The 26,692-nt window shown below is 28.2% G+C and overlaps 1 protein-coding gene across 1 annotated transcript; it reads left to right on the top strand.

Moving 5' to 3' along the window:
• The first annotated feature begins 644 nt into the window (after positions 1 to 644).
• On the top strand, positions 645 to 26,026 carry LOC148234253 (cell adhesion molecule DSCAML1-like). Its single transcript, XM_088187901.1, has 13 exons — positions 645 to 856; positions 9,587 to 9,700; positions 9,781 to 9,987; positions 14,106 to 14,257; positions 15,516 to 15,660; positions 15,768 to 15,898; positions 16,531 to 16,690; positions 18,677 to 18,828; positions 19,355 to 19,577; positions 20,995 to 21,216; positions 22,959 to 23,192; positions 23,894 to 24,093; positions 24,699 to 26,026. The coding sequence occupies exons 1-13, from the start codon at positions 646 to 648 to the stop codon at positions 24,912 to 24,914; spliced, it is 2,367 nt and encodes a 788-aa protein (XP_088044027.1). The 5' UTR covers position 645; the 3' UTR covers positions 24,915 to 26,026.
• The last annotated feature ends 666 nt before the right edge of the window (positions 26,027 to 26,692 follow it).

The following is a 26,692-nucleotide window of genomic DNA, read 5'->3' as shown; positions in this document are numbered from 1 at the left end:
TATTTCGTGTACAAACTTGTGCGAGTTGCACGCGTCATCTGTGAATCTTTGAGGCTTTTTTCTGAACGTGCTTTTTCAGCAGCAGGCTGCTTAGGAACCAAAATCAGATCAAGGCTAAATGATAAAACACTTGATGCTTTGATGTTACTTCGTGAGTTTTATTCAAAATAATGTTTTCAATTAATTGTGTCTATGAATGTACATAAGTATGTACATACATTGTCAAAAGTTCATTTTTTTTCTTCTCAAATAAATATATAAGACCTTCCTTTTTTTATTTTTATTATTTTATTTTCTATTTTAAGTCCAAGACTAAAATTATACGTACTTTATACATTGTACGTCATAAAAAACAGATGTAAAAATATATTGTATTATTAATTTTAAATTATTTTTATCGATAAAATAACATGAAAATTATCCAGGGACTGGTCCCGGGATCCCGGGATCGGCTAATTGCAATACCGAAATCCCGGGATCAAAATTTTGGCCCGGGATTGGAATCCCTAATTCCCATTGATTTATTATTTAAATAACACGATTTGTGTTTTCATGCTATTCATATTTATTTGTATGTAGATATTAATTTATTATTAAGGTGTTGACTAATGAATATTATTAAATTTCAGTTATGACAGTAGAGATATGACAAAGCCGCCGGCACAATGGTACGATCGAGATATGCTAGGTGAAGAAATTTCTTCCATGGGAGATAGCAATGGATTTGGATTAGATGCTGGACCAGCAGCTTTGGTCCTTGATCCACTTCGTCCTAAGCATGCAGGAGAGTTTCGTTGCCGGGTAGACTATAGGGCAGCGCCTACTAGAAATTCTAGGATATTCGTCACAGTCATAGGTATTTATGTGTGAAATTTTATACAATTGCTATTTAAAACCAGCATACCCAAATATACTTGGGTTCAATTTTGATCATTAGTGATTACTATTTCGATACATATCATTTTGACGAATCATCACAAAAAAGGTTTTCCTAAATTTTCCTAATCTCACAGATAAATATCGTGATTAATAATTTAAATCGAGCTAGGTCGTAAAAATATCTAATACTTAGTTATTTAAAGAGATTTTCTATACATGTATAAGAAAAAAAATGTTAATAATTTTATATATTTTTAACTTAAATAATATCACTTTATACTAAATTTTTTTAAGCACACTTTTAAAATATGAAAATATATTTATTATTATTTTCAAGCTGAAGTGTGCATATTTAATAACGTAGCACAGTACTTGAGTTAGGTTGGAATAAGGCAGTTTATTACCTACTATCAATTTCTTAAACAAGACGGTATCTATTATTTTATTGCAAAAAATATTTAATTATTTTTAAAAACGTTATTGAATTGCAGAGACAAAAATGTGGCATCTACTATAAAACAGACTATAATAAAAATATGTACACACATAATTCAATACATTCATGTTTAAATAAACTTGATAAATATACTAACATGTATTTGATTCAGTCTACACTTTAAAACCACACATGAAACCATCAACGAAATGTAAAATAATAAACTTATTTTGTCATTTTGACAATCGTAGAAAAATAAAAAAAATATACACTGATATAACAAACCCAATCTTCATCTGCTTTTGTAGAATGATAACTAAGTAAGATTATAATATTTAGTAGTTAAGACTATGTCGTATGTATAGGCTTATACTTATGTATATATTTTTATGATGTAGGGCCTTCAATGAAATACTGTAGTAATCTAAGAATCGATGTTTAACAGGAAAATAAAAAATATCAAACCCACACACCTAACTCAAAAACTATTTACCAAGGGTATAATATATATCTATATAAACAGTATTTTATCAGGGCTGCAATATACACACACACATATGTATATATATATATATATAAAATACACAATAATTTTTATAGTAGATATGATCCTAAAGTGTTCTGTAAATTTAATTATAAAGGAGCTTTTATGCATTGCTGTTACAAAAACTTAAAAACAACTATTACAGAAATCTTATTTCAACCTCTTGCCATTGTTGTATCATCTGTTTTATGTGATATCAGCATTTAAAAATCATTCGGTTTATTTTCAGGTCACACTGTTACATGTTTATACATACTTACATGGACATGCTAACCAACATACACATAACATAAAAATACGAACTTGCGATACGACATTTTTAGACCCTCATGATTTTATCACAAGGGAGCAATTAGGAATTGATATACATGTTTTTATTAAATACATACAAGAAAAATGTGTAGCAATATATACATACGTATGTTTTAATAATAATTAGACATCAATGTAATGTATTTATATTTTCATAATATTTAGAATGAGTTATTAATATATTGCTATATAATAGAAAAACTCACTCATAATAAAATGCATCATATTAATTTCATTAAAATATTGTATAATTGAAACAATTATTTTTAAAGAATACGCATGTTTATGTATTGCTGACAATCAATTCAATACTTACAATTCAAATACGTGCCAGTAAAAGATCGATACACGCAATATAATTATAAAATTAACAGGATACAGGAAGGCTATACAAAGCTATGAAGTACAACAACGCATCAAGCTTTGTCATTGTTATAATAAAACAATAAGAATGCAGCATTTTTATATATATACGTACATATTTCAAAAGGGTCAATCTGAGGCTCAAAAATTAGAATTGGAAGAATGGAAATTATGTACTTGAGGTCGGTGCAAATACTGCCATATGCATACACAATTAAAATCATAAGTACTATCAAGCGAGCATTTAAAGAGGATTTACATGACCTCCAACGTACAATCGTAATGGACTGAAAATATAAATAACGTGAACATTAATTAGAGATGTAGTTATGGATTATTATTTCAAACAATTTATCAGCAGCTAACATCACTGCAGCTGGTCTAGTTTATTAATATTAATAAAATTATTGATATCAGTCAGTCTTTTTCTTTGCTATTTCAACGTTTACACTGCTAGTAAATAAATTAAATCGTATAGTCAAGACGTAATGGATGTAGGCAATTTTTCGCAATTAAATTTATGATCCGATGCGGGCTGAAGGTAAAGGCACCCACTCACACACACGCACGAGTCCGTTACTGGAGCTGTTATTCTACAGCATCGCAGATACATTGGATTAACGGGCTCACGTAATCCAGATCACACACATACACACAGACCATCCATAGTTGGCCGCGTGAGTTATGTCCGCCATTGCGATGATGGATGAGGCGCAACTTTTTCAATTTGGGCATCTCGTGTCCGAAACGCGGATTAAGCCGATTGTTACGTCGATTTATGACACATGGATGCCGGGGCGCCTGCGGTACTCTCCCACCCCCAGTCGCCCCTTATTTATTGCGCCGGCCCTGAGCGGGCGCAACTCCTGCGAGAGCCCATCGCCGAATTCTTTCCTTGGGCCGTATTTCTTGTTTTACGACCCGCCGCCGTCGTTTCGCCCTTTCATTCGCGGCGACAAATTGCCATTAACTATATGGAGGCAATTCCTAAGTTTCGCCCCTAACCTGACTCTGCTGTCATACTCCGGAGAGCCTGGAGTCGGCTTGTCCATCACGGGATAACGACGCGCTCCGTTATAACATCATTGCGATGGTTCTATGGCAGGGATGGTGAACCTATGCCAAGTCTAAAAAATATAAGCACAAAATGCAAAAACACATATTGCTTTAGAGACAGAAACAAATATTTCGAGGGTTCTAGATAATTTGAACGTGTGCCATTTTAAAACCTTGAGAATCGTAGGCGAGCTACAAAATATATTTTAACAGGTAGTGATTAGTGGCGTGCTGTCATTAAACTAGAGAGACTAGGCTTATAAAATGTTTATGAAACTTAATTTGACAGTTGTGAAACGTCACCTAATGAAAATTCTAAAACTAATTAAAGTTTTAAAACTTTATTTAGATTAAGTCTAAAATACAAACTTAGTCAACTCTCAGCGATAAAAAATTTAGACAGACGTCGCATCTCGCAAATTTTGTATTGTTTATCTACCCTTAGATAATAAACTGTTTTAAAAATAGTATAGCTATACTTACCGATTTATATTACTATGAACTTCTGATATAAAAGGGCTGATCAAAGTATATTTAAACTTAATTTTGCTCAATAGGAGGACGCAAAAATAATTATCACTTCTCAGAAGTAAAAAATTCACGCCAAAAGCAATAAAATTGTGTCGGCGCCGATCTTATTTTATAGTTTAATATCGAAGTACAGACAAACTATTGAGCAACTTGTGTTCTCTTATAGATTAAAATTTAGATGAAGGCTGTCAATTTTTTCCTTGTGCTTCCTTTCGTGTTTCGTTTCATGTTATACTCTTTTAAAATATCTATATATTCACAATATATGAGACAGCATTTTTACCCATTGTGTTGTATGAAAAAATAATCGCTCTTTTTACCACATTAATCGCTCTTATTACCACAAAGATTTTACCACATTAGAAATACTTTTAGCTCGCGGGACATCTATTGCCGACCCCTGTTCTAGGTCTTTAACCCTTTCACCGCGGATGGCTTCTATAGAAGTCATCAAGAAAATCGCCAATACTCATTGGGCACCTACATGTGCTATAAACCTTTGAGCCTAATAATATAGTTATTTAGTATAATGAAAGGCGGTAAATCACTTGAATTTATTGAACCATAACATTAAGGTGCTTTACATATATTAACAAATGGCGCGCAAAAATATTAACCGCGATAAAAGGGTTAAAATAATATATTTTAATTTGTCTCTAAATATTATTTTTTTTGCTTAGATTTAATTTATAAAAGGTTTTCAATCTTATCCTTTTAATTGTAACAAATATTGATTTATTTTTTATCTTATTATTTTATTGTATATAAAAAATACCAAATCTATAAAATGGGTAAAAACCGGTACCGTAAATTTATTATGATGTATATTTGTTCCTCTATTTATATTGGTAAAATAAATATGACGGACTCGACAATATTGGAGAATTTTAATCTAGATATTTTATTAAAGGTCAATCATATGAACTACACAAAGGTTTGCCAGTGAAAAACTGTAAAGGGGCATTAAAACTATTAATTTTTGTACCACAACTAGCGGCCTGCAAATTGTAGTAAAAAAATAATAAAAACTGTAGAGGCAAAAAATACTCGGACTGCAAACAAAAAAGGGTGTTCCCTACATTCATCGTCGATTGCAAATTTGATAGATCGAGTTTGAAAGTTTGTTTTTTTATTACATACGAACAGTTTTTACATTAATTATTGATTGAATATTGTTAATAAATCCAATTAGAAGATTGATTTAAAAATATATAATGCTGTGTATTTTAAGAAATATATATTAACATAATTGCTTGCAATATGAGATCGACGTCTTCTAAATAATTTAAAAAATAATATTATTTTAAAATTACAGACAGAAAAAATGTGGTTTCTTATTATAATAATGCGCAGAAACGTATGCCAATTTAATCCTTACACAAATTTAAATAATTAATTAGAATGGTATCCAATACTCACCATATTCTCTTAAATTGATTTATAAATTATATTCCCAATGAAAACCATCTGAGCAACCTATTTCTGACAATTTTTTAAGCTAGTAATCCATAACAAACCTTATCGAATATCTATTCGAAATATGTATATATGACGTGTAGTTGCATTTCTGCAACATGAGATTTTGTCAATGTTTTAGTAAAGTATAGAAGTTAGTAACAGTGAAACTGGTGGTACAAAACCCATGCTGTTCCACAGTTGTGGTACATATTTGACTCAAAATACTACATCAATGATTTAAATGACCTGTACTACAGCTTTTCTTCGTAGTTCCTTCAAGACCTGTCGAGTGATTGTCATAAGCTGGTGCTTTATTTGGGTTAATATCGGATCTTATCATTTTTTGTACTTCTTTGACTGTGGCTGTAGAAATTATTATTTGTGTCTTGTGGTGAAGCATTGGTGAGCGATTTCTAGTTTTATTCTCCTGGGTTGGGTGTGAAAATGTCAACTAAGTAATCTGCGTAGATATCAGCTTTACTTTGATTTTCTTTGATCCATTTTCCCTGCATACCTTTGAGTATCGGTGGTTGTAGAATGGGACGTTTGATCGATTTCGTAGCTTTCCAAAGCGAGTAATCTGTGCAACGTTAAGTCGACAGTTCGCTTTTAACTGATTTTGCTTTGATATTTCAGATTTATTCATTAGGATTTAGGATAGCATGATTTCACGTCGTTTTGTGGATTGGCACTCGTGTTTGCTGCCATATTTTTCTAGCTTTTTTTTTCTTAGATGAGGTTAATAATTTCACGCGGGTAGTTATTAGCATGGAGCTTTCTTATAATTACGTGTTTAATTAATTTGATTCGGTTTCAACTTGCTCTAAGATTTCAATTGCTGTGTTCAGATCGATTTCTTGTGATAGTTCCATCTTGAAACTTGTCCAGTCTGTTCTAATGAATCTTGAAACTTGTCCAATCTATATATCATACCTAATATATAGGTCAAATATATAATAAATCATATACTCAACACTCTCGTTTATATGCTTTTCTTTAAAGCACATAAGTAATAATTCCATGATAACTAATACTTTCAGCATATATTGTATATCAGTAGACATTTATATTTTAACTTGTTCGTCAATATCCAAAAATATTTTTTTTATGTATGACGGTTGAACGAGTCATGTGATTACCGTTAATGTGCCTATATCCGTTTGTCATTTACAATGTCGTTACGGCCAAGTACGGAAATAAAATATATTTTAGATTGGCTCAAGCGATAAAGCATTACGACAAGAAATTGGTATATGAAAAAAAAACAATTCGGCGGAAAAAAATAATTGTCTTCAATTATTACATTCCATGCAAACGTATTTCCACGCGTTTTCGGTATTCCGATTTTCCCAATTTATTTGAGGCGTTCAAAAGAAAGCCTTCCGTTTGTGATGTGAAAGTTATTTTTAATCAAAAAAAATCTTAATTGTGTTTTTTTTATATACATACATATATTATTCTTTTTAATTTTAAATCTAAAATTTGCCTTTTACTATTAAAAAACGCGTTAATTAAAAAACATCTATAGCATCAATGTGCTCTGCGGTAAAGTGTACTAAAATCTTGTTCGATTTATATATTTTCCGTGTTTATAATTATTTTTTTCACAATTACCTTTTTCGATAACATAAATTAACTTGAACGTACATATTTATATTATAACGTTTTTTTAATATTAAACCAACCTCTTGTTGTTGAACTCTAATATTAAATGATGATTAAAAATATTATATTAAAACTTAAATCTTCTTATGAAAAAGCTGAAAAAAGATATTTTTTCTTAAAAAAAAGATACAGAGTTAACGTAAATATTTATAAAAACAAGCATTTAAAATATGTGGATTACGCCAAAAACGTAGAAACAAGGTCAACCGTAAAAAGTTAACAGCTAAATTTCACAATTCGAACTTCTCGGATATTGTAATGTTTTCCCTCTCTTATTAACTATTTAGATAACCCATGTCAATATTAAAGTTTCCTTTTGCGGTTCGCGCGTCCCAAAATACGGCGCAAGATAAACAAACAAATTAATTATTCAAGACAAATGTGCGGAGGCATTGATATGAACTAATGGAAATAAAATCTGTTTGATGTGGCTTTAATACTAAACTTTGTTGAATATTATCATAAGAAAATATATTTTAATAATATGCCTAAAAATACAGATAGGGGCAAAAAATACTGTTAAATTATTAATTACAATTTGAGTAATAGGTTCATATTATTTAGAGGTTTCATAAATTATTTTATAAAGGATCATAACGTTTTATTATTTTATTTTTATTTTTAAATACAACACTTTTTAACATTTAGGTGCTTAGCATATTACAATATAGATCGGTAATATAAAATTAACTACAATGCTAACTTATTATATCTTAAGGATTTTACAATACACCTCAGTTCTGTAAACGTGCTCCTATTTTAAAACACACACTCACAATTTTTTTAAATACGAATAGTACAAAACCTAAAAATATTCTTATACATAAATGAATAATAAAAAATACACGTTTATTTTTAAAGTTCTAATATCACTGATAGCTTAATAAAATATTTTGCGAAATAGTGACACTACATTTTTATTAAATAGATTCATTGCTCGCACTGCTACAGCTTTACTAGGATGTTGCTTTTTCACAAAATTTTGCAGATATCATTTGAAGTGAGTTCTCAGATTCTTTCTCATCTCCTCTGTAGCCATGTGCTGTTGCTCGCGATCCAGATCTATTAGTTTTTCGGAGCTCAGCTCCTTACTATATTTCTTCACCAACTCTTGAATATTGTACTTATTCACTTTTTTCTCAAGAACATAATTTCATCGATTGCTTCCGTTCGTAATCAAACCCGTCAAAGCAATTAGGTCACAGTTTTCCCCGAAGCTTAATTATGGGTTGTCTTGATCACCTTACCCCATTTTTATCGATCATATCGTAACATTTCACGATTTAGAAATGATTTTTCTAAGAATCTCTGAAGCTAAAATTTGTTTTTTCATTCACTTAGAAGAATTGCTAAAATATTAATTTAGTGTAAAGCTTTTTGAAGTTTAAATGTATTGTGTATTGGGAGGAATAAACTTAATCTGAATGAACTCGAATTACTTCAGTACTCCTCGAACTCTAGAGGATAACCAGGAGCATAATCCATGACCAACAAGAATTTTTTTAATGGGTATGTCTTCACTGCAAAAATAATCATCGGCTCAGTTGAGAAGAAGTGTCGCAATACCTACTGCTCGTATTGCTCAAAATTACGAGAAAAAATATATTTCGTAATGTAAAACACTAATAAACCAAGTTACTCGTAATCCGAAATTATTTTTAATATATATATAAACAACTTTTCAAACGTACACATATTTTTAAGCATTTTCACAATGTACTGAGGAGCATAACGTATAAAAAAAAACAATGCAACCTTTTGAAGACAATTAATTATTATTACTTGGTTGAAGAATGATTAATGAATAATTATCTTGAATATGAAGCATAAAAAAAATGATATCACTCATTAATTTAAAAATATTAATTATTCAGATATGTTTTATTGTGTTGTAATTACATAACTTACATTTGTTGGCTTGGTACGTCATCAATGTCGATATTATAAATGGTAAAACATAATTCCATATTGATGCCATTTCTATCAGAACCCACGTTAAAAATTCTGTTTGTAAGGCTTTAATAATACTAAAAAAAGTATTCTTGTTTGAATGCTATTCGAATATATTGTAGATATATTAGTACATTAGCAGCACGTAAAGTGTTGTATTATATATTTTGTTCTATTTTATTACGCTTATAAGAAAACATTTATACTATTGTTATAATTATTTCTACATATTTAAATTAAATTCACTATTTTTTTATTAGATATTTTTATATTTTATTAAAATACCAATTTTTATGTAATTTTTCAAAAGCTCTTATAACAATAAACTACATTAGTTTAGTAAGAATGAGACTATTATTTTTATACTTTTTTAAAGATTTTTTTTCTTTCAGTGCCTCCTCAGAAACCATTGATCTTCGACGAGCGTGGTAGAGAGGTCCAATTCGACCGTGCCGGACCCTACCCCGAAGGTTCGGATCTTCGTTTGACTTGCATGGTGTCAGAAGGTAAGCTGTTGAATATTCAATACATATTCATTCATTCCGTGTTTGCCGTTCAACGTTTCGCAATTTATTATTTACAAAAGGAATACCCACGCCGACGGTGGAGTGGTGGCGGGACGACATCCTCATCGATTCTTCAGACATGACTAGCGCCTATCCGAGGGTTAAAGCCAACCAACTAGTCATACAAAACCTCCAGAGACACTATAGAGGAGCGACGTACGTGTGCAAAGCTTCTAACACCAATCTATTGCCGCCGATATCAAGCTCCGTCACAATAGACATGTATCGTGAGTATTATTTACATACAAGCATTTATATATATATGTAAAGTGTTGGGAAATTCGTAAAATCAATGCTTCAAAAAATTTAGCGCTTGAAATTGTTAACATCAAATTGAGACTAGCAAGGTTTCGATAAAGTTTATCCGATAGAAACATCTATAGTAAAATAAATGTTATCCTAGTGTATAATCGATGGCAAAATAATAATATTACTATTAAAATTTAAGAATTTTTATATAAAGAAAAAGTTTTAACTTAAAACTAACAACTGGACTATACAATAAACAGTCTACTCTCGATTATATTATATTTGCTCTTGCTCGGTAGAAAGAGCACGTATAATTTAAAAACACAAATAATCTAAGCTATCAATTTTTTATTTGGTTTTAAAACTTGTGTAATATATTTACAACACAGATTATCAATTTTATTATATGGTATCAAAATCTGTGACTCTCGTTTGCTTTTAATAATCTCCATAATTTACGAATATCAATACAAATCTCTTTAATAGTTATTAAATATAGTTAGTTATATTCAAATCACCTTGGGTCGATGTAGTCCAGTAAAGTTGCGATTTCATACCGTCTTGTGACTAATTTAATTGTTAGTATCTTCTTTACTTGTGACAATAAAAACCATAGCCGTATCATTTAAGCTAGGCATTCTGATTTCTAGATGATTTTTATTTCTCGTGAAATGAGAATGCGCGACTTCACTTCCCATATTTCTCAAAAATTCTCGAGATATTTCGATTATTAAAAATATGTATGTATTACATTGTATATAGTAGATAAATTTACCGTTATCGTTTTTTCCTTTTTTTCAATTTAAGCATATCAATCTTATTATTATTATTGTATGTAATTGAAATATAAAACAAATGGAAGAAACTGAAAAGTACAATATTTATAATTTATTATTATTAAATATATATAAATTAATATTAGATATATTTTAATATGTTATTCTTAAAATAACCCTTTAAAAAACACATGCCATCTAAAGTAGAATCAGACATTTTACTGGAAAAATTCTTCTCGTTTTCACTGAAAATTATTTGTTATTTTACAATATATAAAATATTTATTTATTAATCCGTAAGATGTTGGTTTTCTTACACTACTCTCTATAAGGCTGAAATATTTATTTTTTATCTAATTGTTAAGCCAATGATAAATTTTCAATTTATTCGATGGATTCTATAGATTTTATTGATTCAATAAAGTCGCAATGGTCTTTAGAACGTATCGAACCATTAAATAATCTGCGAATAATTTAATTTCTTATTTTACATATTTCTACTTTTGAAGAATAACTAAAGAAGAATTTTTTTTATGATTGATTTTAAAACTCTGGATTCTGCAAATATGTAATTAATAATGACCGTTAAACATTTGAGCTTAGCTAAGATATGATATTTTCCAATTATATATTTTTTTTCAAGCGCCTTAAATTATATAACTTTTTATTTAATTGTGTTAATTTATATATTTTTTTATTTAATAAATTAAAAAATATCACACGTTAAACTTCTAGCTCGCGCAAAAAACCAGAAGTTTGGAATAAATGTCAAAATTTCACCTTTACGCTCAAAATATACACGTAACGTTTTTTTTAATAGCATATGTATTTTGTACCTTTATTTGAGATGTGGAAAGACTTGAAGTTATATCAATTATAATTCTTCTTTCGTGCAGAAGTTTTCGAGTAGTTTCTTTGTGAAATAGGCGAAGAGCTGCAACATTATATATTCTTACAAAATATAATGTATAAAATCACTCACAATATCGAATTATTAAGTATGATGGCATTTTATAATTTAAAATACCACAATGCGGGTGTTTGTAAAACTGTAAAAAAACTCATTTTTCACCTAAATTCTAGGATCTAAATGCATGTTTTTAAATTCTATTTTTCTGTCATCAGGCAACTTCAATGAAGTACTTAGACGCTATTAAAGGCCAAAAAACTTGTTTATTTTAAACGTAAAGATAACATTTGTAGTTTTTGGTATTTTTTCCAATCTTTAGGCTCTTAACGTATGATTTTTTCAATTTTTTTCCGTTGATGGGCATTTTTTTAGCCCGAAATAATTGGAATTCGATGCTTAAAAAAATGTTTTTTGACCCACCCTAGTATGTAGTCGGTCGCTCGTATAAAATTGTGTTCTCCGATTACTGTAAAGTCAAATAAGTAAAAGCAAAACATAAAACGTATCCCGTGAATTATGTTTCGAGTGAAAACTCCCCACGAGTTCCCATGGGAGAGCGGCGTGTTATATTCACTAATTCAAAACCTGCTCTTCGTTTTGCGAAATATATTAATGCATAAAACATGGCAATGTGTGAAATTGCAATATGTATAAATCTCACCGCAATCAAAAAAAATGGTATTCCTTCAGCATAATAAAAAATGTATACGTGCCGTGAAAAAAATCTGTAGTGTATGTAATATTCTCGCGTGGATGCACATAAGCAACGGAAGAATATGTCGAATATTTTTCAAAACGAATTGTGAGATGGTAAAATAGTGTAGTCAATCCGATACCAATGAAGCTGGAGATCACTAAATTAATTCTTTTACAGTATTTAATATTATATATTTAAAGAAGTATCATAGTTTTTTATCTTCATAACTAGTTTTATATAATATTTGTATAGATACATTTTTTTATTAATAAACTATTAAGATTTAATAATTATATATTTTTTTTCATATCTAGATTTTTTTATCAAATTTATATGTTCGGTAATGATAATTATTTTTAAATCATTGTATACCGTCGAATTGCGAACAAACCACGGAGTATTTTACGCGATTTTTACCGAAATATTTTGGTAAATCTGAAGTTTCATTGGGTCTTCATATTGCTTTATAAATTATTAATTTATTTTTAATTAGCTATACGTTTCTACAGTAAAGAAACGAATTTAATTTATATCTAATTATTTTATTCCTTATTTTATGGTAGCTTACCAATCTACAATATATGTTCATTATACAATATAATTTTAGCGTATTCGTGGACAGAGACAGTTTTTATTCTTTCTATGGGAAAACACTACTGCGACTCAGAATTAACAGTGCCTAGTTATTTGTCAAACCATTTTAAAATTATCTATCGCTCTATGGGAATATTTATAAAAGCATAAACAAGCTATAGCTTCAGCGAACATAGCAGTAATATCGTTCATATTCGGTTTAGTTGGGAAGTCGCTCGTAAATATTATATATAAAAAGATAAGACCCTTAAATTCAACATTGGGGGTGCCAGAAGATAATTACTAAGCATCATATAGTGTATAATAAGTTTACTAAATAAGCATAAAAATTTGTATCCGTAATATTGTTTGAAACATGTTAGATGTAAAGTCGATCGTAAAAATTGTAAATATCATGACTCCTAAAATTAAACATTGGGACACGCCAGAAACATTTAACATCAAACATTCTACAGTTCATTAAGTAACTAAGGGTACATAAAAAATACTATAACGCCTTTGTATATGCTGTTAAAAGTGAAAAAAGAGAAAGTTTTTTATGTTAAAATAATAGTCAGGCAAATTATTAAATAATTTTTAAAAACATTACTATCGGTAAGTCCGAAGAATTAATTAGTAACTTATAACAAAAATATGCTTTAATTTTCTTGGTTAAATTGAAATTTATTAGGTTCTTAGAAACTGTGAGTATTCTAATTTTTGTTAATTCTAAAAAGTCCTAATTGTTTTTATGTCAGCTTATTCGCAGTGTAATATTTTTGGCGTATTCCAAAATAAATTGTCTTAGAGTTTAATATCGTTTAATTTATTTACTCATGTTTAATATATATTTATTAACATTTAACTAAAAATAGATTATTTCTATAAATAACATTTAATTAGAAATTAATATTGTAACTGAAGTGTTGACATGGAAAATTGAGTATTTCGTAAAAGAAAATCAAGTAAATCGAGTTCCTTGTTTTAATATTTTAATTTACCTGACAAAGTGCGAGTGGTCGCATGCATTTCAGTGTAGACAAAATAGCTTTAATTAGCTGTATTTTAAGCTATTGTGTCTCAAAATCTTTATGTAAAACTGCTGTATTACAAATTTATATATTTTCTGCTTATTTACAGTACGTCCAACTTCATTGACTATCCTGAATGACAACACACCACTTTCTTCCGGTCGTCGTCACGAGATGAACTGTGAAGTAGTAGGTTCTGACCCTCCGAGCAAAGTCGAATGGTGGTTAGGCGACATGGAACTCAAAGATTTTACGCAGAAGGTGAGGAAGGTTATATTAAAAAAACCCTAGTGACTTACGCGTTAATAACGCAATACACATGTTGTCATCTTTGTTGTTTTCCTAAAGGTACTTACGATTTTAATGGATTAAGAAGCCTTTGTCGTACCATGCTAATTAAGAATCGTTTAACTACCTAATAGGTTATAGCATGCGCGAAAACGCTAACATTAATCCATTTGTAGCAAGAACTACGAACAAATTTATTCACCCACGTACCCGTAATTACTTTTTATTACTTTAAAATCATATTATTTCAAGTAATAAAAATTGGATACGGACTATATAAAATATACATATATGTATATATATTTTGAGCATATATAAGGAGTGCTCGTAGAGTAAAATTATAAGGCTAATACAGATGAAAGCGATTATATGCTAGGTTAACAACATTAGTGGAAATATGGCACAGTTAATTTATAATAGTTGCTTAGAGATTAATTAGTATGCGTGAAAAAAAAACTTTTAATAAAAATATAGTTGTTTTTTCATGACTAATTATTTTTTAAAATCAATAAAAAAATATTGTAGTAGGCGTTGAATGAGCAATTAACTTTTGAAGTGTCTAAACTCTGCGCTTTGGGTGCCAAAAATGAGCCGATACAATACATCTTTGATGTATGACACAAAATACTTATTTTATTTATTTTATATATATTTTAAATATTGTCAAAGTCAGTCACAAAATTAAATGTTTAGGAAATATTTTCTCATTAATTTATCTTTACTTAAAAATTTAATAGTTCCATGAATATAAAAATTAAGGAAATAAAATATAATTTTATTTTTTATTATTTCAAATCGTGTAAGAGAGACAGTATTTTTTATATATTTTAAATTATTGTAAAATAAAATAAAATCTATGTTTTAAAAGGGCAATTCTTCGATATATTAAATATGTTACATTATATGTTTTTATTTACTATATAATTATCTGTTTAAATATATTTTAATAAATAAAATCTTATTCTATATTTTATTTATTAAAATATTCTTATTGTTGTAACTAAACTAATATAAATATATTTAAATATAATAAATATATTATTTTATTTTGGTAGTCATTAATTTGCGGTATATATTCACCGTTAATGATGAGAAGAATTACCGTTTTACTGTTTTGTAAATAGAGGTAATTTGTAACTCTTAAGTACGTACCTATACACATGCGTACATATATCGAAGCGTGTCGTTATTACTCATGATGAGCCACAAAGTTAAATTTTACTAATTCCAGGACTTAGACGGAGGTAATTTCACCATTTCAACTGTGTATTTTACACCGAAAAGAGAAGACGACGGCAAAATGCTCACTTGTCGCGCTAGAAACATACACATTGAAGACGAACACATGGAGTCTTCAATACAAATAGACGTTAACTGTGAGTATTTAACTCGAGGAACAAACGGTTCAAAAGCAATTAACATAATCGGTATACTCAAAGCGAATAAATGTGCCGCGTGATAACGTTGCGTTTATTTTTTACAGATGCTCCCAAAGTTAAATTATATTTAGGAAGCAATCTAAACCCCGATGATATAGAAGAAGGAGACGATGTATATTTTGAATGCAAAGTCATATCGAATCCTGCGGCATACAAAGTCGTTTGGAAGCATAACGTGAGTATATGTTTATTATGGTCTGTTCAAATCTTACAATATCTTAAATACACCCAATTATAAAAGCAGGGTGAGGTTTCGTTTACTACTCAGATGTAAATAAGTATTAATGATCGACTGAATCTTTTGTTTCTGTTATGACGAATTACTAATTCAACTAAAACTTAAGACAATTCTAATTATATTATTTCTCTGCTGTAGTTTGTGTAAAATATTGATTTTTATATTCCACATTACATACATTATAATTATAAGACTCGTGCTTACTATTTTACTTTAGCCAAAGTAAAGTTGAGTGATTTTCCTTGACAATCTTTAAAACACATATTTATTATATTTATTTCCCTAAATAAAATTCAGAGGAGTTGACCAAAAATAAATTTTATTTACATAACCGTAATAAGAAAAAAATTTAAAAGTTGCTCAAGGCGAGTTAATCTTTAACTTTATTTAACTGTCTTAAAGTTTTATAAATTGTATTTTTTAAAAGTAAGTATATAAGAGTATTACAAAACGTTTTCAATGGAATGTTTTAAAATGTATTAATTAAAAATAGTATAATAGCTAAAAATATCCTTCATTAGTAAAATAATATTTATTAAATAAATTTATTATTTATATTATTGTTTCAGAATGAGGTTATTCTTCATAATCAAAAAGCCGGAATTATAACAAGCTCTAGTCATTTGGCCTTGCAAAATATTGTCAAAGGTCAAGCTGGTAATTATTCTTGTTTTGCATCAAACGTTGAAGGCGATGGTCAAAGCAACTGTGTAGATTTAAAAGTTATGTGTAAGTATGACATTTAATTCGCAATTACATTTTTATACCTTATAAAAATGATATATGAGATAATTAATATGTATTACATAACAGCTACTTTAGATATGTTAGTTGTTATATTAGTTGATAGGTTTCTGTAAGACATAAAACTCAAGGTAATGCCTGCACTACACTCTATGGAAGTTGGCCAAGGTTGCCCAAAGACGGAGAATATAGTGGGTTACTTCGGTCGAGTTTGGTTCTGCCCGCTTTAAGATCTCTCGGAAGTTGTCCGAGGTTACCGAGAACGGGAGGTAGAGTGGGGGTAGCTCAATCGACTTGGCCAGCTTCGAGCGCTTCTGAACATTGTCGGCAAACGGACCGAAGTCTAAGGAACCGAAGTCGGAGCTGCTCTTTCGAGCGCAAGTGAGAGAAATAATGATATGGTTTTTTGCAAACTCAGATAGAACAAGTAACTCGGTTCAATTTCAGTATGCGCGTAGGCGTCCTATGGTCAACACGCATGTCGAGCGCTTCATCGTAGTCACGTCGTCAAGTTATAATATCACATGCTAATCGGGGACTTCAACAGACTTACTGACATTTTTTAATATTTTAAGGCACCAGAAGGGATTTATTATATTATTTTAATAGATATCGTTAATATATTTTTTTTGATATAAAATTAAATATTTAAAAAATAATTAGTGGTACTTGATTTTACTAAAAAAAATTATCTAGAATATCCTTATGTATTTTCTTAGATCGGTTTATATAAATGTCACACCATAACGAATTTTTATTTAGAATCGATGGCGACAAATTCTGGGATAGTCACAGATGTAGTGCTCGTATTCTAAAGTATCATTTTTATGCCTTATGGCATTTTGCAAAAGCCGACAAAGATTTTGCGTAAATTGAATATTTACGACCGAAAAGTGTTCACTGATATTGTATTGGTGAGTGCCCACACAAACTTTTATAATTATCAGTACCGTAATTTTATTAATATGACGATTAAAAAATTGCGATTATTTGGCACATTTTTCGATCGCGCGCAAATATTCCAGCTGTACGTGACAGCAGCCGTCGTGCGGACGTCGTTAACTTCCAGAAAGTGTACTGCAGGCATAAGAAAATTTAAGATTTTGAGGCCAGACGGGTGTGACTTTGTAGCAAAATAGACGCTAGAAAAGCTATTTCCAGATTATTTTATAAATACATATAAATTATCATATATATAGTGATATTAATGTGCCGCTATTAGGCGGTAAAGTTGAAATGGCAGTCGGAGAGTTTTCGCTGGCGTGTCGAGTTGTATTATTGTCGACTGTGATTTCGATGAGCATCTGTGATCTGTCGTTAAGTGTTTTCGTTATGCTCTCTGAACAATCCACTTATGTCTCTCTTGACAATACAATACCCTTATTATTTTTGCTACTATGATTGAATGGCGTCTCTCACTCTATGACCAAGTGTAACATATTTTATAATGATGGTTAGAGACACCTTTAGCGAATTGTAGATGAGGATGTTTGCTGGGCTATTGGATCGTTTTTATGACACACATAAGAAATATGTTTACACAATAAAATAAAAACCAAACGGTAGAAAAACAGTAGTATTAAGCCCGGGGTAAAATATATTGTCTAGCGTGCATTTTTAACAAAAAAATAGTAGTTTTTCAACGGTACTTATAGCGGATGTGATAATAAGTGGTCCATGCAATATTTTTCATTATTATCACAATTATTTTATTATAATATCTCTCTTTCAGTACTGTGTATGGACCCATTTGAAAAACGGGTTGATTTATATTTTTGTTCGTTTAAAATGATTGTTAAAATGGCTTTTAAATTATGAAAAATTATACAGGTACAAAATAATCTTAACATATAACATATAACCTTAATACCATCGATAAGTCGTTTTTTATATTTTAATAATTTTTTTGTTATTTAACATTATTTTTTATATATTTTCCATTTAACTAAAATTTTAATTTCATATATTTAGATAAACCATTGTGTCGTTCCGACCAGAAGAGAATTTATGGTCTTGCCCGTGGTGAGAAAGCGTCGATTTACTGCTCTGTAGAGGCCTACCCACCACCTAAGTCTTTCAGGTGGTCTTTCAATAATACAGCTGAGACCAGAGAACTACAAGAGGTAAAGTATACAAACAAATTATTTAAAGATACAAAAAACTATTTGAATATGTGTTTTTTCAATAAAATACTTTATGTATTTATTTAGTTTTAATAAGAAAAATAAAATATTAGTATTGCACTAAAATAGTAAATAAATAGTATATACCTGGCACAGCTAACGTAGAAATGGCAATTAAAACTTGTAACTTACTGTTCAACTATTTAATTATTTAATTATATAAGGTAGAAACAGTTAATATTAACACTACAATAAAAAATGTATGGGGGCTTTCCACAGAACTACGCCATAAAATTTGCCTGTCAGTGAGCTTAAATCTATTATAGTTTTTTTACTAATCCAAAGAAGTGTTTTATCTTTATAAGATTTGAAATAAAATAAATATAAATAGCAACTGTTGATATTTTTTTTTTACGAATCGAATTATTGAATTGTACACTTTTATCTGGTTAAGTCTAAAAAAAGCTTAATAACATTTGATATGATATTTTAGTAATATTCTAAGTTAATAATTTTAAATCCATAGCCTCATCTGGAGGAGCAGGACGGACAATATACGTCAATGTTAAACTACACACCTATGTCCGAGATGGACTACGGTACAATACTATGCTGGGCTTTCAATCTAGCTGGAAGACAACTGGAACCGTGTGTCTTTCACGTGATTGCTGGTGGAAAACCTGATCCTCCATACAATTGCACGTTACACAACCAAACGACAGAATCTTTGGATGTGGACTGCCAAGAAGGTAAACACGTTTGACCGTCAAACCAGTACGTAAGACAATTGGAAATTTATGATATTTAAACATCTTCACTAACTTAAATATTATAATAGCTATTATTATAAGCAATTGCTACATACTAAGGAATACGGCCTTATTAAAATCTCAGTAATTATACTGTAAAAATAAAGACAAATTAAATAACACAAGATAAATATTGGGTATATAAATATAATTCATTTTCAGTATCATATACACAAAACTACGTGCATATTTAAGCTTATACATTTTAAATATAGACACTATTAATTATTGAAAAAGCTTATTTTTAAAAATGTTCACTTTATTCAGAATCAACATTTTTGGTTGTTTTATCTTATTTTTACTTATTTTAAAATAAAAATGTAAAATTAAATTTAGCAAATCAAATTCATATATTAAATAATATTTTTAAAGTATATTTAGGTCAAAATAATAACAATCTATTTTATTATTAAACAATTTTAAAGTTTATTATATCACTTGCCATTTTTTCTGGTTATTTAAAATGTAATTTCAGAAAACTCAACTTTTGAATTACCTTAATTAGGATTATTATTATTACCTTAAATAAAAATTATGCTTTGTGGTTTTATCAGCATTTTTAAAAAAATAAAATTAAACGAGATACGAAATTATATATTTTAAGTTCACAATACTAAGTTAAAAGTTTTATTTAATTTTGCAACCGATAAAATATGTTACAAAAATAAATAATATTTTTTCTATAAAAACTTTAAAAAAAAGTTAAGAATAGTTTTTTTCACAAAGCAGGAATATGCTTAAGGCATTTATATGATCAGCTTAGTTAATTACAAAACAAATTTAAATCCTCTTTGCATTAAAACTAACTAATTAAAAGTTAGGTCTCGAGCTTATAAAAAGTTTGATCACTTGATTTTATATAATATAAATATTATATATTATATTATAAGTATGCCACACTTTTTATAAAAAAATATTTTTACTGTAGTGATGACGGCCTAATATTTAAAAATAATCATAAATTTCCAATAGTTAATTATGGCAAAATTTAATATTTTAAGTGTATAATTTTATTTTTTAACAAAACATGATATCAGCAAAGAGGCCTCCTGGTGTTATTTTGTTCATTAATAAATATATACACTTTAAAATAAAATAGAATAATTATTTTAGTATTAATATTACATATAGATTTTCTAAAAAACATAAAATACATTACATAAGACTTTGGCTATTATTTCTTCTTCAATTTTTGGCGAATTATTAAAAAATAAAAAGTTGCTAGCGATTTTTTTTATATAATTATTGACTTGCTGCGCTCTCTTATATAGTTAAAGCGATGTTGTAACAATATTGTGTTAATTATTTAATGAACTAATTAAAAATATACGTCCATTATGAACTTCTAAATTCTCAGGTTTCGACGGTGGTCAAATTCAAATTTTCATATTGGAAGTTTACGATCAGCAAACCAACGTTTTACAAGCAAATATATCCTCACCGATATCCCATTTTGTCGTAAATGGTCTGATGTCAGGAAAAAGTCTAGTAATGTCGATATATGCAGCTAACACGAGAGGAAGAAGCGAAGCTGCAAACCTCGAGGGCTTTACGCTAAAAAAGGCAGATAAGCAAACTGGTAAGTTCTTATAAAATAATGTATCCCTTTTGAAATTCATTATAAATACGCATATAGACTTTGAGACTTATCAACAAATTTAATAGCTAAAATTATATTTTGGCACAATACAAAACAACGCCCGGACAAAATTGCGTATTGATGTAAGCGCGTATGCCAAATATTCATTAGACAAAAGCGCGTAAGGAATTAAAATAGTCTTTAATAATATTACAAATATACTTATTATATATTTTTTTAAGATTTAAAAAAAATTAACACCTAAAAAAAGTAGTAAAATGTTTTGATGCTACAGGGTTGAAGTACTAAAATAAAAAAAATAATTGAAATAAAAAAAATTTTAGTTATGTCAAAAATTAAAATGCAAATAGTTCCACAGAGTGTAACCATTCAAAAAAGTTAAGTTTAAAGATACATAATATTTTTAAAACTAAAATAACTGCATAAATAAATTAATTAAATAGTACAAAAATCTAAAATATTGTTTATTTTAGGTAATCCGGAAATGAATGTCGTTTTTTTAACAGTTAGTCGTGCTTTGACTATTGATACTAGAGCATAGTTTCTTAACCTTTTTACATCCACGGACCACCAAAAAAATCAAAAAATGTTTTGCGGACCATCAACATTAAAATAAAATAATAAATATTTAAATAATTGATTTTTTTATTCAAAACAAATAATTTTGCAACACAGTATGCTATTATAACCATATTTAAGTATATTAAACCAGTCAGTAACAAGAAATATAATTTAAAAATCCATAAAATACAGCATAAAATTCGATCATAAAAATCTTCGCGGACCACCAGTGGTCCGCGGACCACCGGTTAAGAAACTATGTACTAGAGTACAATTTTCGTTAAATCTGTATTGGTACATAATTTGACTCTGGTTAAATAAGCTATAGAGTATTTGATTAATATTAAAACATATTACCATCTAGTTTGTTTATAATTTTATACTAAAAAGAAAGCTTGGCATCTAAAGGGTTAACCCGTAAATATAAATATAAATTAATAATAAAAGTAAATAAAATTCTTTATACAAAATTTTTATCTTTTACCTACTTTACTCTTTGTATATGATGCGTATTGTATTTATTACGCTTTTTATGTACTAATTTAATTGTCCTTATTTTGTCTAAATGTTTATTTATGTACTTAATTTCATGTTAAAAAGGTTTTGTATTACTTAACTAAATACACTTTATGGTATTTTAAAATTTCAATTTTCTCAAAATTTTTAACTAATAATTAAAATATTTTTTTAAATATAAAATTTTAGACCTGTAATAATATTTAAACCATAAATTTATCATAACATTTCTTTAATTTTTTTAACTTTTATCGCGTATTTGAGTCAGTTATTAATTGCAAAAAATAAGTTTTGTATTCTAATTAACGCCAAAATAGAATTTTTTTGATTTTTTAACTCTTGGCGCGCCTTTGCCCAGTACACTTTTGTCAGTGCGCTCTTTTGGCTGCTTAGTTTTGTCTGTGCGCTTTTATCGTATTGGCGTCAAAATCGATACAAATAAATGAAAATCCGTATGTGCATATTATTGTCTTTGGTGTCTATTTCTATAAGTATATACTAATTAAAAATAAAATGTTTAGGAGATTTTTGCATAATATATCACTACTTTAAAAATATATATTCGTATAATTTTACTAATTAAAACATTTAGCAATAAGTGTATCATTGTTCAACAGTCTTTTTTAATAATAATATTGTTTCAGGAAAAAAATCATCGTTTGAACTCAAGCCGTTTTTATTTATAATTGCCGGCGTAACTTTGACGATTATAATAATTTCATCAATGGCTATAATCATAGTTAAATTAAATAAAATATCGCATTCTTCTAACGAAGCTTTGCAGCCAACGACCAAGAACAAAAGGGAGATGCCGATGAATAGTGAGACTGAAAGTATATACGGTGATAAAAACCCTGATGTCATCAGATTCAATAAGGGTAAATTTGTTTTAAGCTCATAATGACAAAGATCACATTTTATAGCTTATCTTTTTTTTCGTAAACTTTATTTACATTGTTAAAAATATTATTTTATATGCAAAAATATATATTTTATTTAATATTCAACAATAAAGAGCAACTTGCTTGTTTTATTGCTTAAAAAGTATTACAATATTGCTATATATTACTTTAATACATATATACAATAACAGATACAATAAGTAGGGCAAGACTTTTATACTTAATATATATTTATTTTAGATGCTTCTTGAACTTTACTATAAATACTCATGTGTTATACATACATACTGAAAAAATAAATTCAGTTGTATAACAATATTTATTGTACAATAATAATACTAATAAACAATAATTTAAAAGTTAATTTCAAATAAATAATAATTTCCGTATGATAGTTACTTTAAAAGCAATGTTAAAAAATATGCTTCTTGTTTTTAATAATTTAAACTGATTTAGGGGTTGTTAAAAATTTCTAAAAATTATTTATTTTTCATATTTATCATGATATTAAAATTAATGTATCCTTTAACCAGAACTGTAGAAAATTTATAATTATAATTTTGTATATTATTTTTTATAACTAATTTTCTTTTAATTTATATTTTATCCTCTTCTTCATCAACACATCCGAACACATCGTCGGAACATTATTCTACGCCGATTTCTACCGCATGAAGGTACGTTTCATCGTGAACCTGAATTTCTAGAATCGGACTATCAACTCGGAGGGCCTAACGGAGAGCAAATGACTGAAAACGAATGGCCAATGCCGCAAATAGTCACAACTCCAAGCAACCACTGTGTTGCCACTCATTCTCCGAGTGTTTCTCAAGGCTCGAGAATAGTACAAGGACAACAACAGTTTTGCATAAATAATGTGAGTATACTTATTTGTCTAAAAGGCTATCTATTTAATCATGTCTTCTAAATCCTACAAATCCTAAAGTCGTAAGTTTTACGGCCGTAATATAGGGCAAAAATAGAACATAACTATGCTTTGTATAGTTGAATACAAACATATATCTATTCTATCCTTTTACTACCGATCAGCCAATGCAAGGCCTTGTCTTATAAGACAATGCTACTCGTACGTTGTCAGTTGCAAAACCTCAGTCCTCACACTTTACTACAAACAGCTAAAGATAAGTACTTGCCAGCACCATTGAAAGTTGTTTAACGGAATTAATCAAATCTATCTAATATCTATCCTGCAAGACATTTTATATAAACTGCAAACAAAAAATCTGAAAAAATTGTTTTTATGCATATAAGACCATATATGTTCATTAAAAAGTTAATAATTAATAATAGTAACTAACTGCTAACAATAAAAATGCAATTTCGGTCAGTCTAAATTAAAATCTCTATGATATATAATAATAATGCAATAATATACAGCAAATTCTAGTCTTTCAAAGGCAAAAACTATTTTATTTTCCGTAAAAGTAATATAAGGTAATTAAAATTGACTTTCTGTTTTAGATTGAAGAGTTGCCGTTTGACGAGTTTAGCATGAATCAACAAATGAACTATTTACTGGAATCTCAGAACATCAACATCGGCGTATCTCCGCCGACATATAGTAGAATGGACTATGGTAGAAATATAAACTATACATTGCCAATGAAACCAATAAGGGAAATCGTAACAGTACGCACACCCCTAATGTTAAATAATCAACAAGAGAGTTGTGTTTAAATAATTTATATAGCTAATAAATACATATGAATATACTTATATTATCAAAAAAATACTGATAGGTAAATATTTCAATTTATAATATAACACCACACATACATACACACACACCCATACACATACAAATATAAATATATAATCATATATGTACATAAATGCTACGCTAAATCAGTAATTGACCTATTGCACAAAATAGACAAAATATCTACCGATTACGTTTCATAAAATATTCGTAGTAAATAATAGTTAATATTTAAACTAGATAGGCTACTACTGTAAATGGAAACATACTAAATACAGCAAATATCTTAATGAAGTTTTATTAAAAGTATATTACAAAAATATTTAATTTAAATACCATAAAAACAGAACAGAAATATACATATGTATGTTGTACCTAAGATATAATTAGTCCTTTATCCAAATTAACCTAAAATTAGTTATATACAGTTTTTAATAATAAGACTTATTTAAAATAATTTATAAAGTAGTTTAATAAATCATATTACCACTATGAAAACAAGGTCACGTGTTACAGTAGAATAAATACATATATTGTATATGATAAATGTTTTTGTTTATATGGTAAAATGGACATAGGATCATAAATCTCTTAGGTACAGAAATATGTATCATTTTTAGTGTGAAATATTTTTACATATGATAATTTATTCGGTAGATATTTTGCTTATAACCTAATATATCGAAACAGATATCTCTTGATTCATTATATATTTAAAATAAAATTTAAACTGGTGGAATTTTAAAACTGTATATACCACTTGTATACACACAAAACTTTATCAAATAATAGATAATATAATTGATAATTTCGAGAATGTAAAAAATCTTATTTTAATAAAAAATAAAATTAAACAGCATCATGTTATGATGTGATGCAAATATCATAAATTATTGTTATTTTTAAAATTTATTAAAATATCAAGAACAAAATTATCAATGGTACCAGGTAAACCACATATCATTGCTTATTAAATTTTCACAAAAATATCATTGGTGTTGTAAGAAAAATATAAGAGAACAATTTATATTTGAACCATTTATTATAATATTCTCGTTAAAATATGTAGGTGTTTTTTATGTTTAATTAGGATCCAAATAAAGTAAAGTATATCAGTGAATATTAAATAGTATATACAAACTAATAATTTTATACAAATTATTCACATATAAAAATTGTTAAATCTATGTATAATATATTCTTTTTAAATCAGTATCAAAGAAAAACTGTAATATTTAAAATATGGTAACAACTTATTAATTCGTTACATAAATCAATGTTTTAAAATCGTGTAATAGTTACAGACGGTATTTATTAGTAAATGATAAAATAAATTAGTATGTAACTATTTTTTCATATCGTAAGCGAAAATCAAAATATATCGATAACTAAATACATTCTTAATAAAATTATTTACAAATACATACATATTTCGGACAATAATAATGTTGGTATATGTACTGATATATCTATGTATGTATCATATATATTATAATTTTTTTAATGGATTAATATTTGAATTATATATCGACAAATCATTTACAAACCAGCAAGCTTGTATATGTGGGCAGATCCAAAGATATTTTTATATTTCATGTACGAAATATAAAGAAAGTATTATACCATGAGATTTCAGTCAAAATGTACCTATCTTGCATATCCAAATCATTAACTAGGTACTCATTTAAAAAAATAAAGATTAATACACTTACATATATCATATTATTACCTACTATGTGTTTATTAATATAAAACT

The sequence above is a fragment of the Plectrocnemia conspersa genome, unplaced genomic scaffold, assembly GCF_051122295.1.
Source record: "Plectrocnemia conspersa isolate PC_06_02 unplaced genomic scaffold, ASM5112229v1 ptg000006l, whole genome shotgun sequence".
Lineage (NCBI taxonomy): Eukaryota > Metazoa > Arthropoda > Insecta > Trichoptera > Polycentropodidae > Plectrocnemia > Plectrocnemia conspersa.
The sequence above is the reverse complement of the archived record's forward strand: the minus strand, read 5'-3'. Positions and strand labels throughout refer to the sequence as shown.

Excerpts from the sequence above, each read along its gene's own strand:
- LOC148234253 (XM_088187901.1), top strand. The coding sequence starts at position 646 with ATGACAAAGCCGCCGGCACAATGGTACGATCGAGATATGCTAGGTGAA. Across the intron at positions 15,899-16,530 it reads AAGTCGTTTGGAAGCATAAC|AATGAGGTTATTCTTCATAA; the intron begins GTGAGTATATGT and ends TTATTGTTTCAG. Across the intron at positions 16,691-18,676 it reads TGTAGATTTAAAAGTTATGT|ATAAACCATTGTGTCGTTCC; the intron begins GTAAGTATGACA and ends TCATATATTTAG.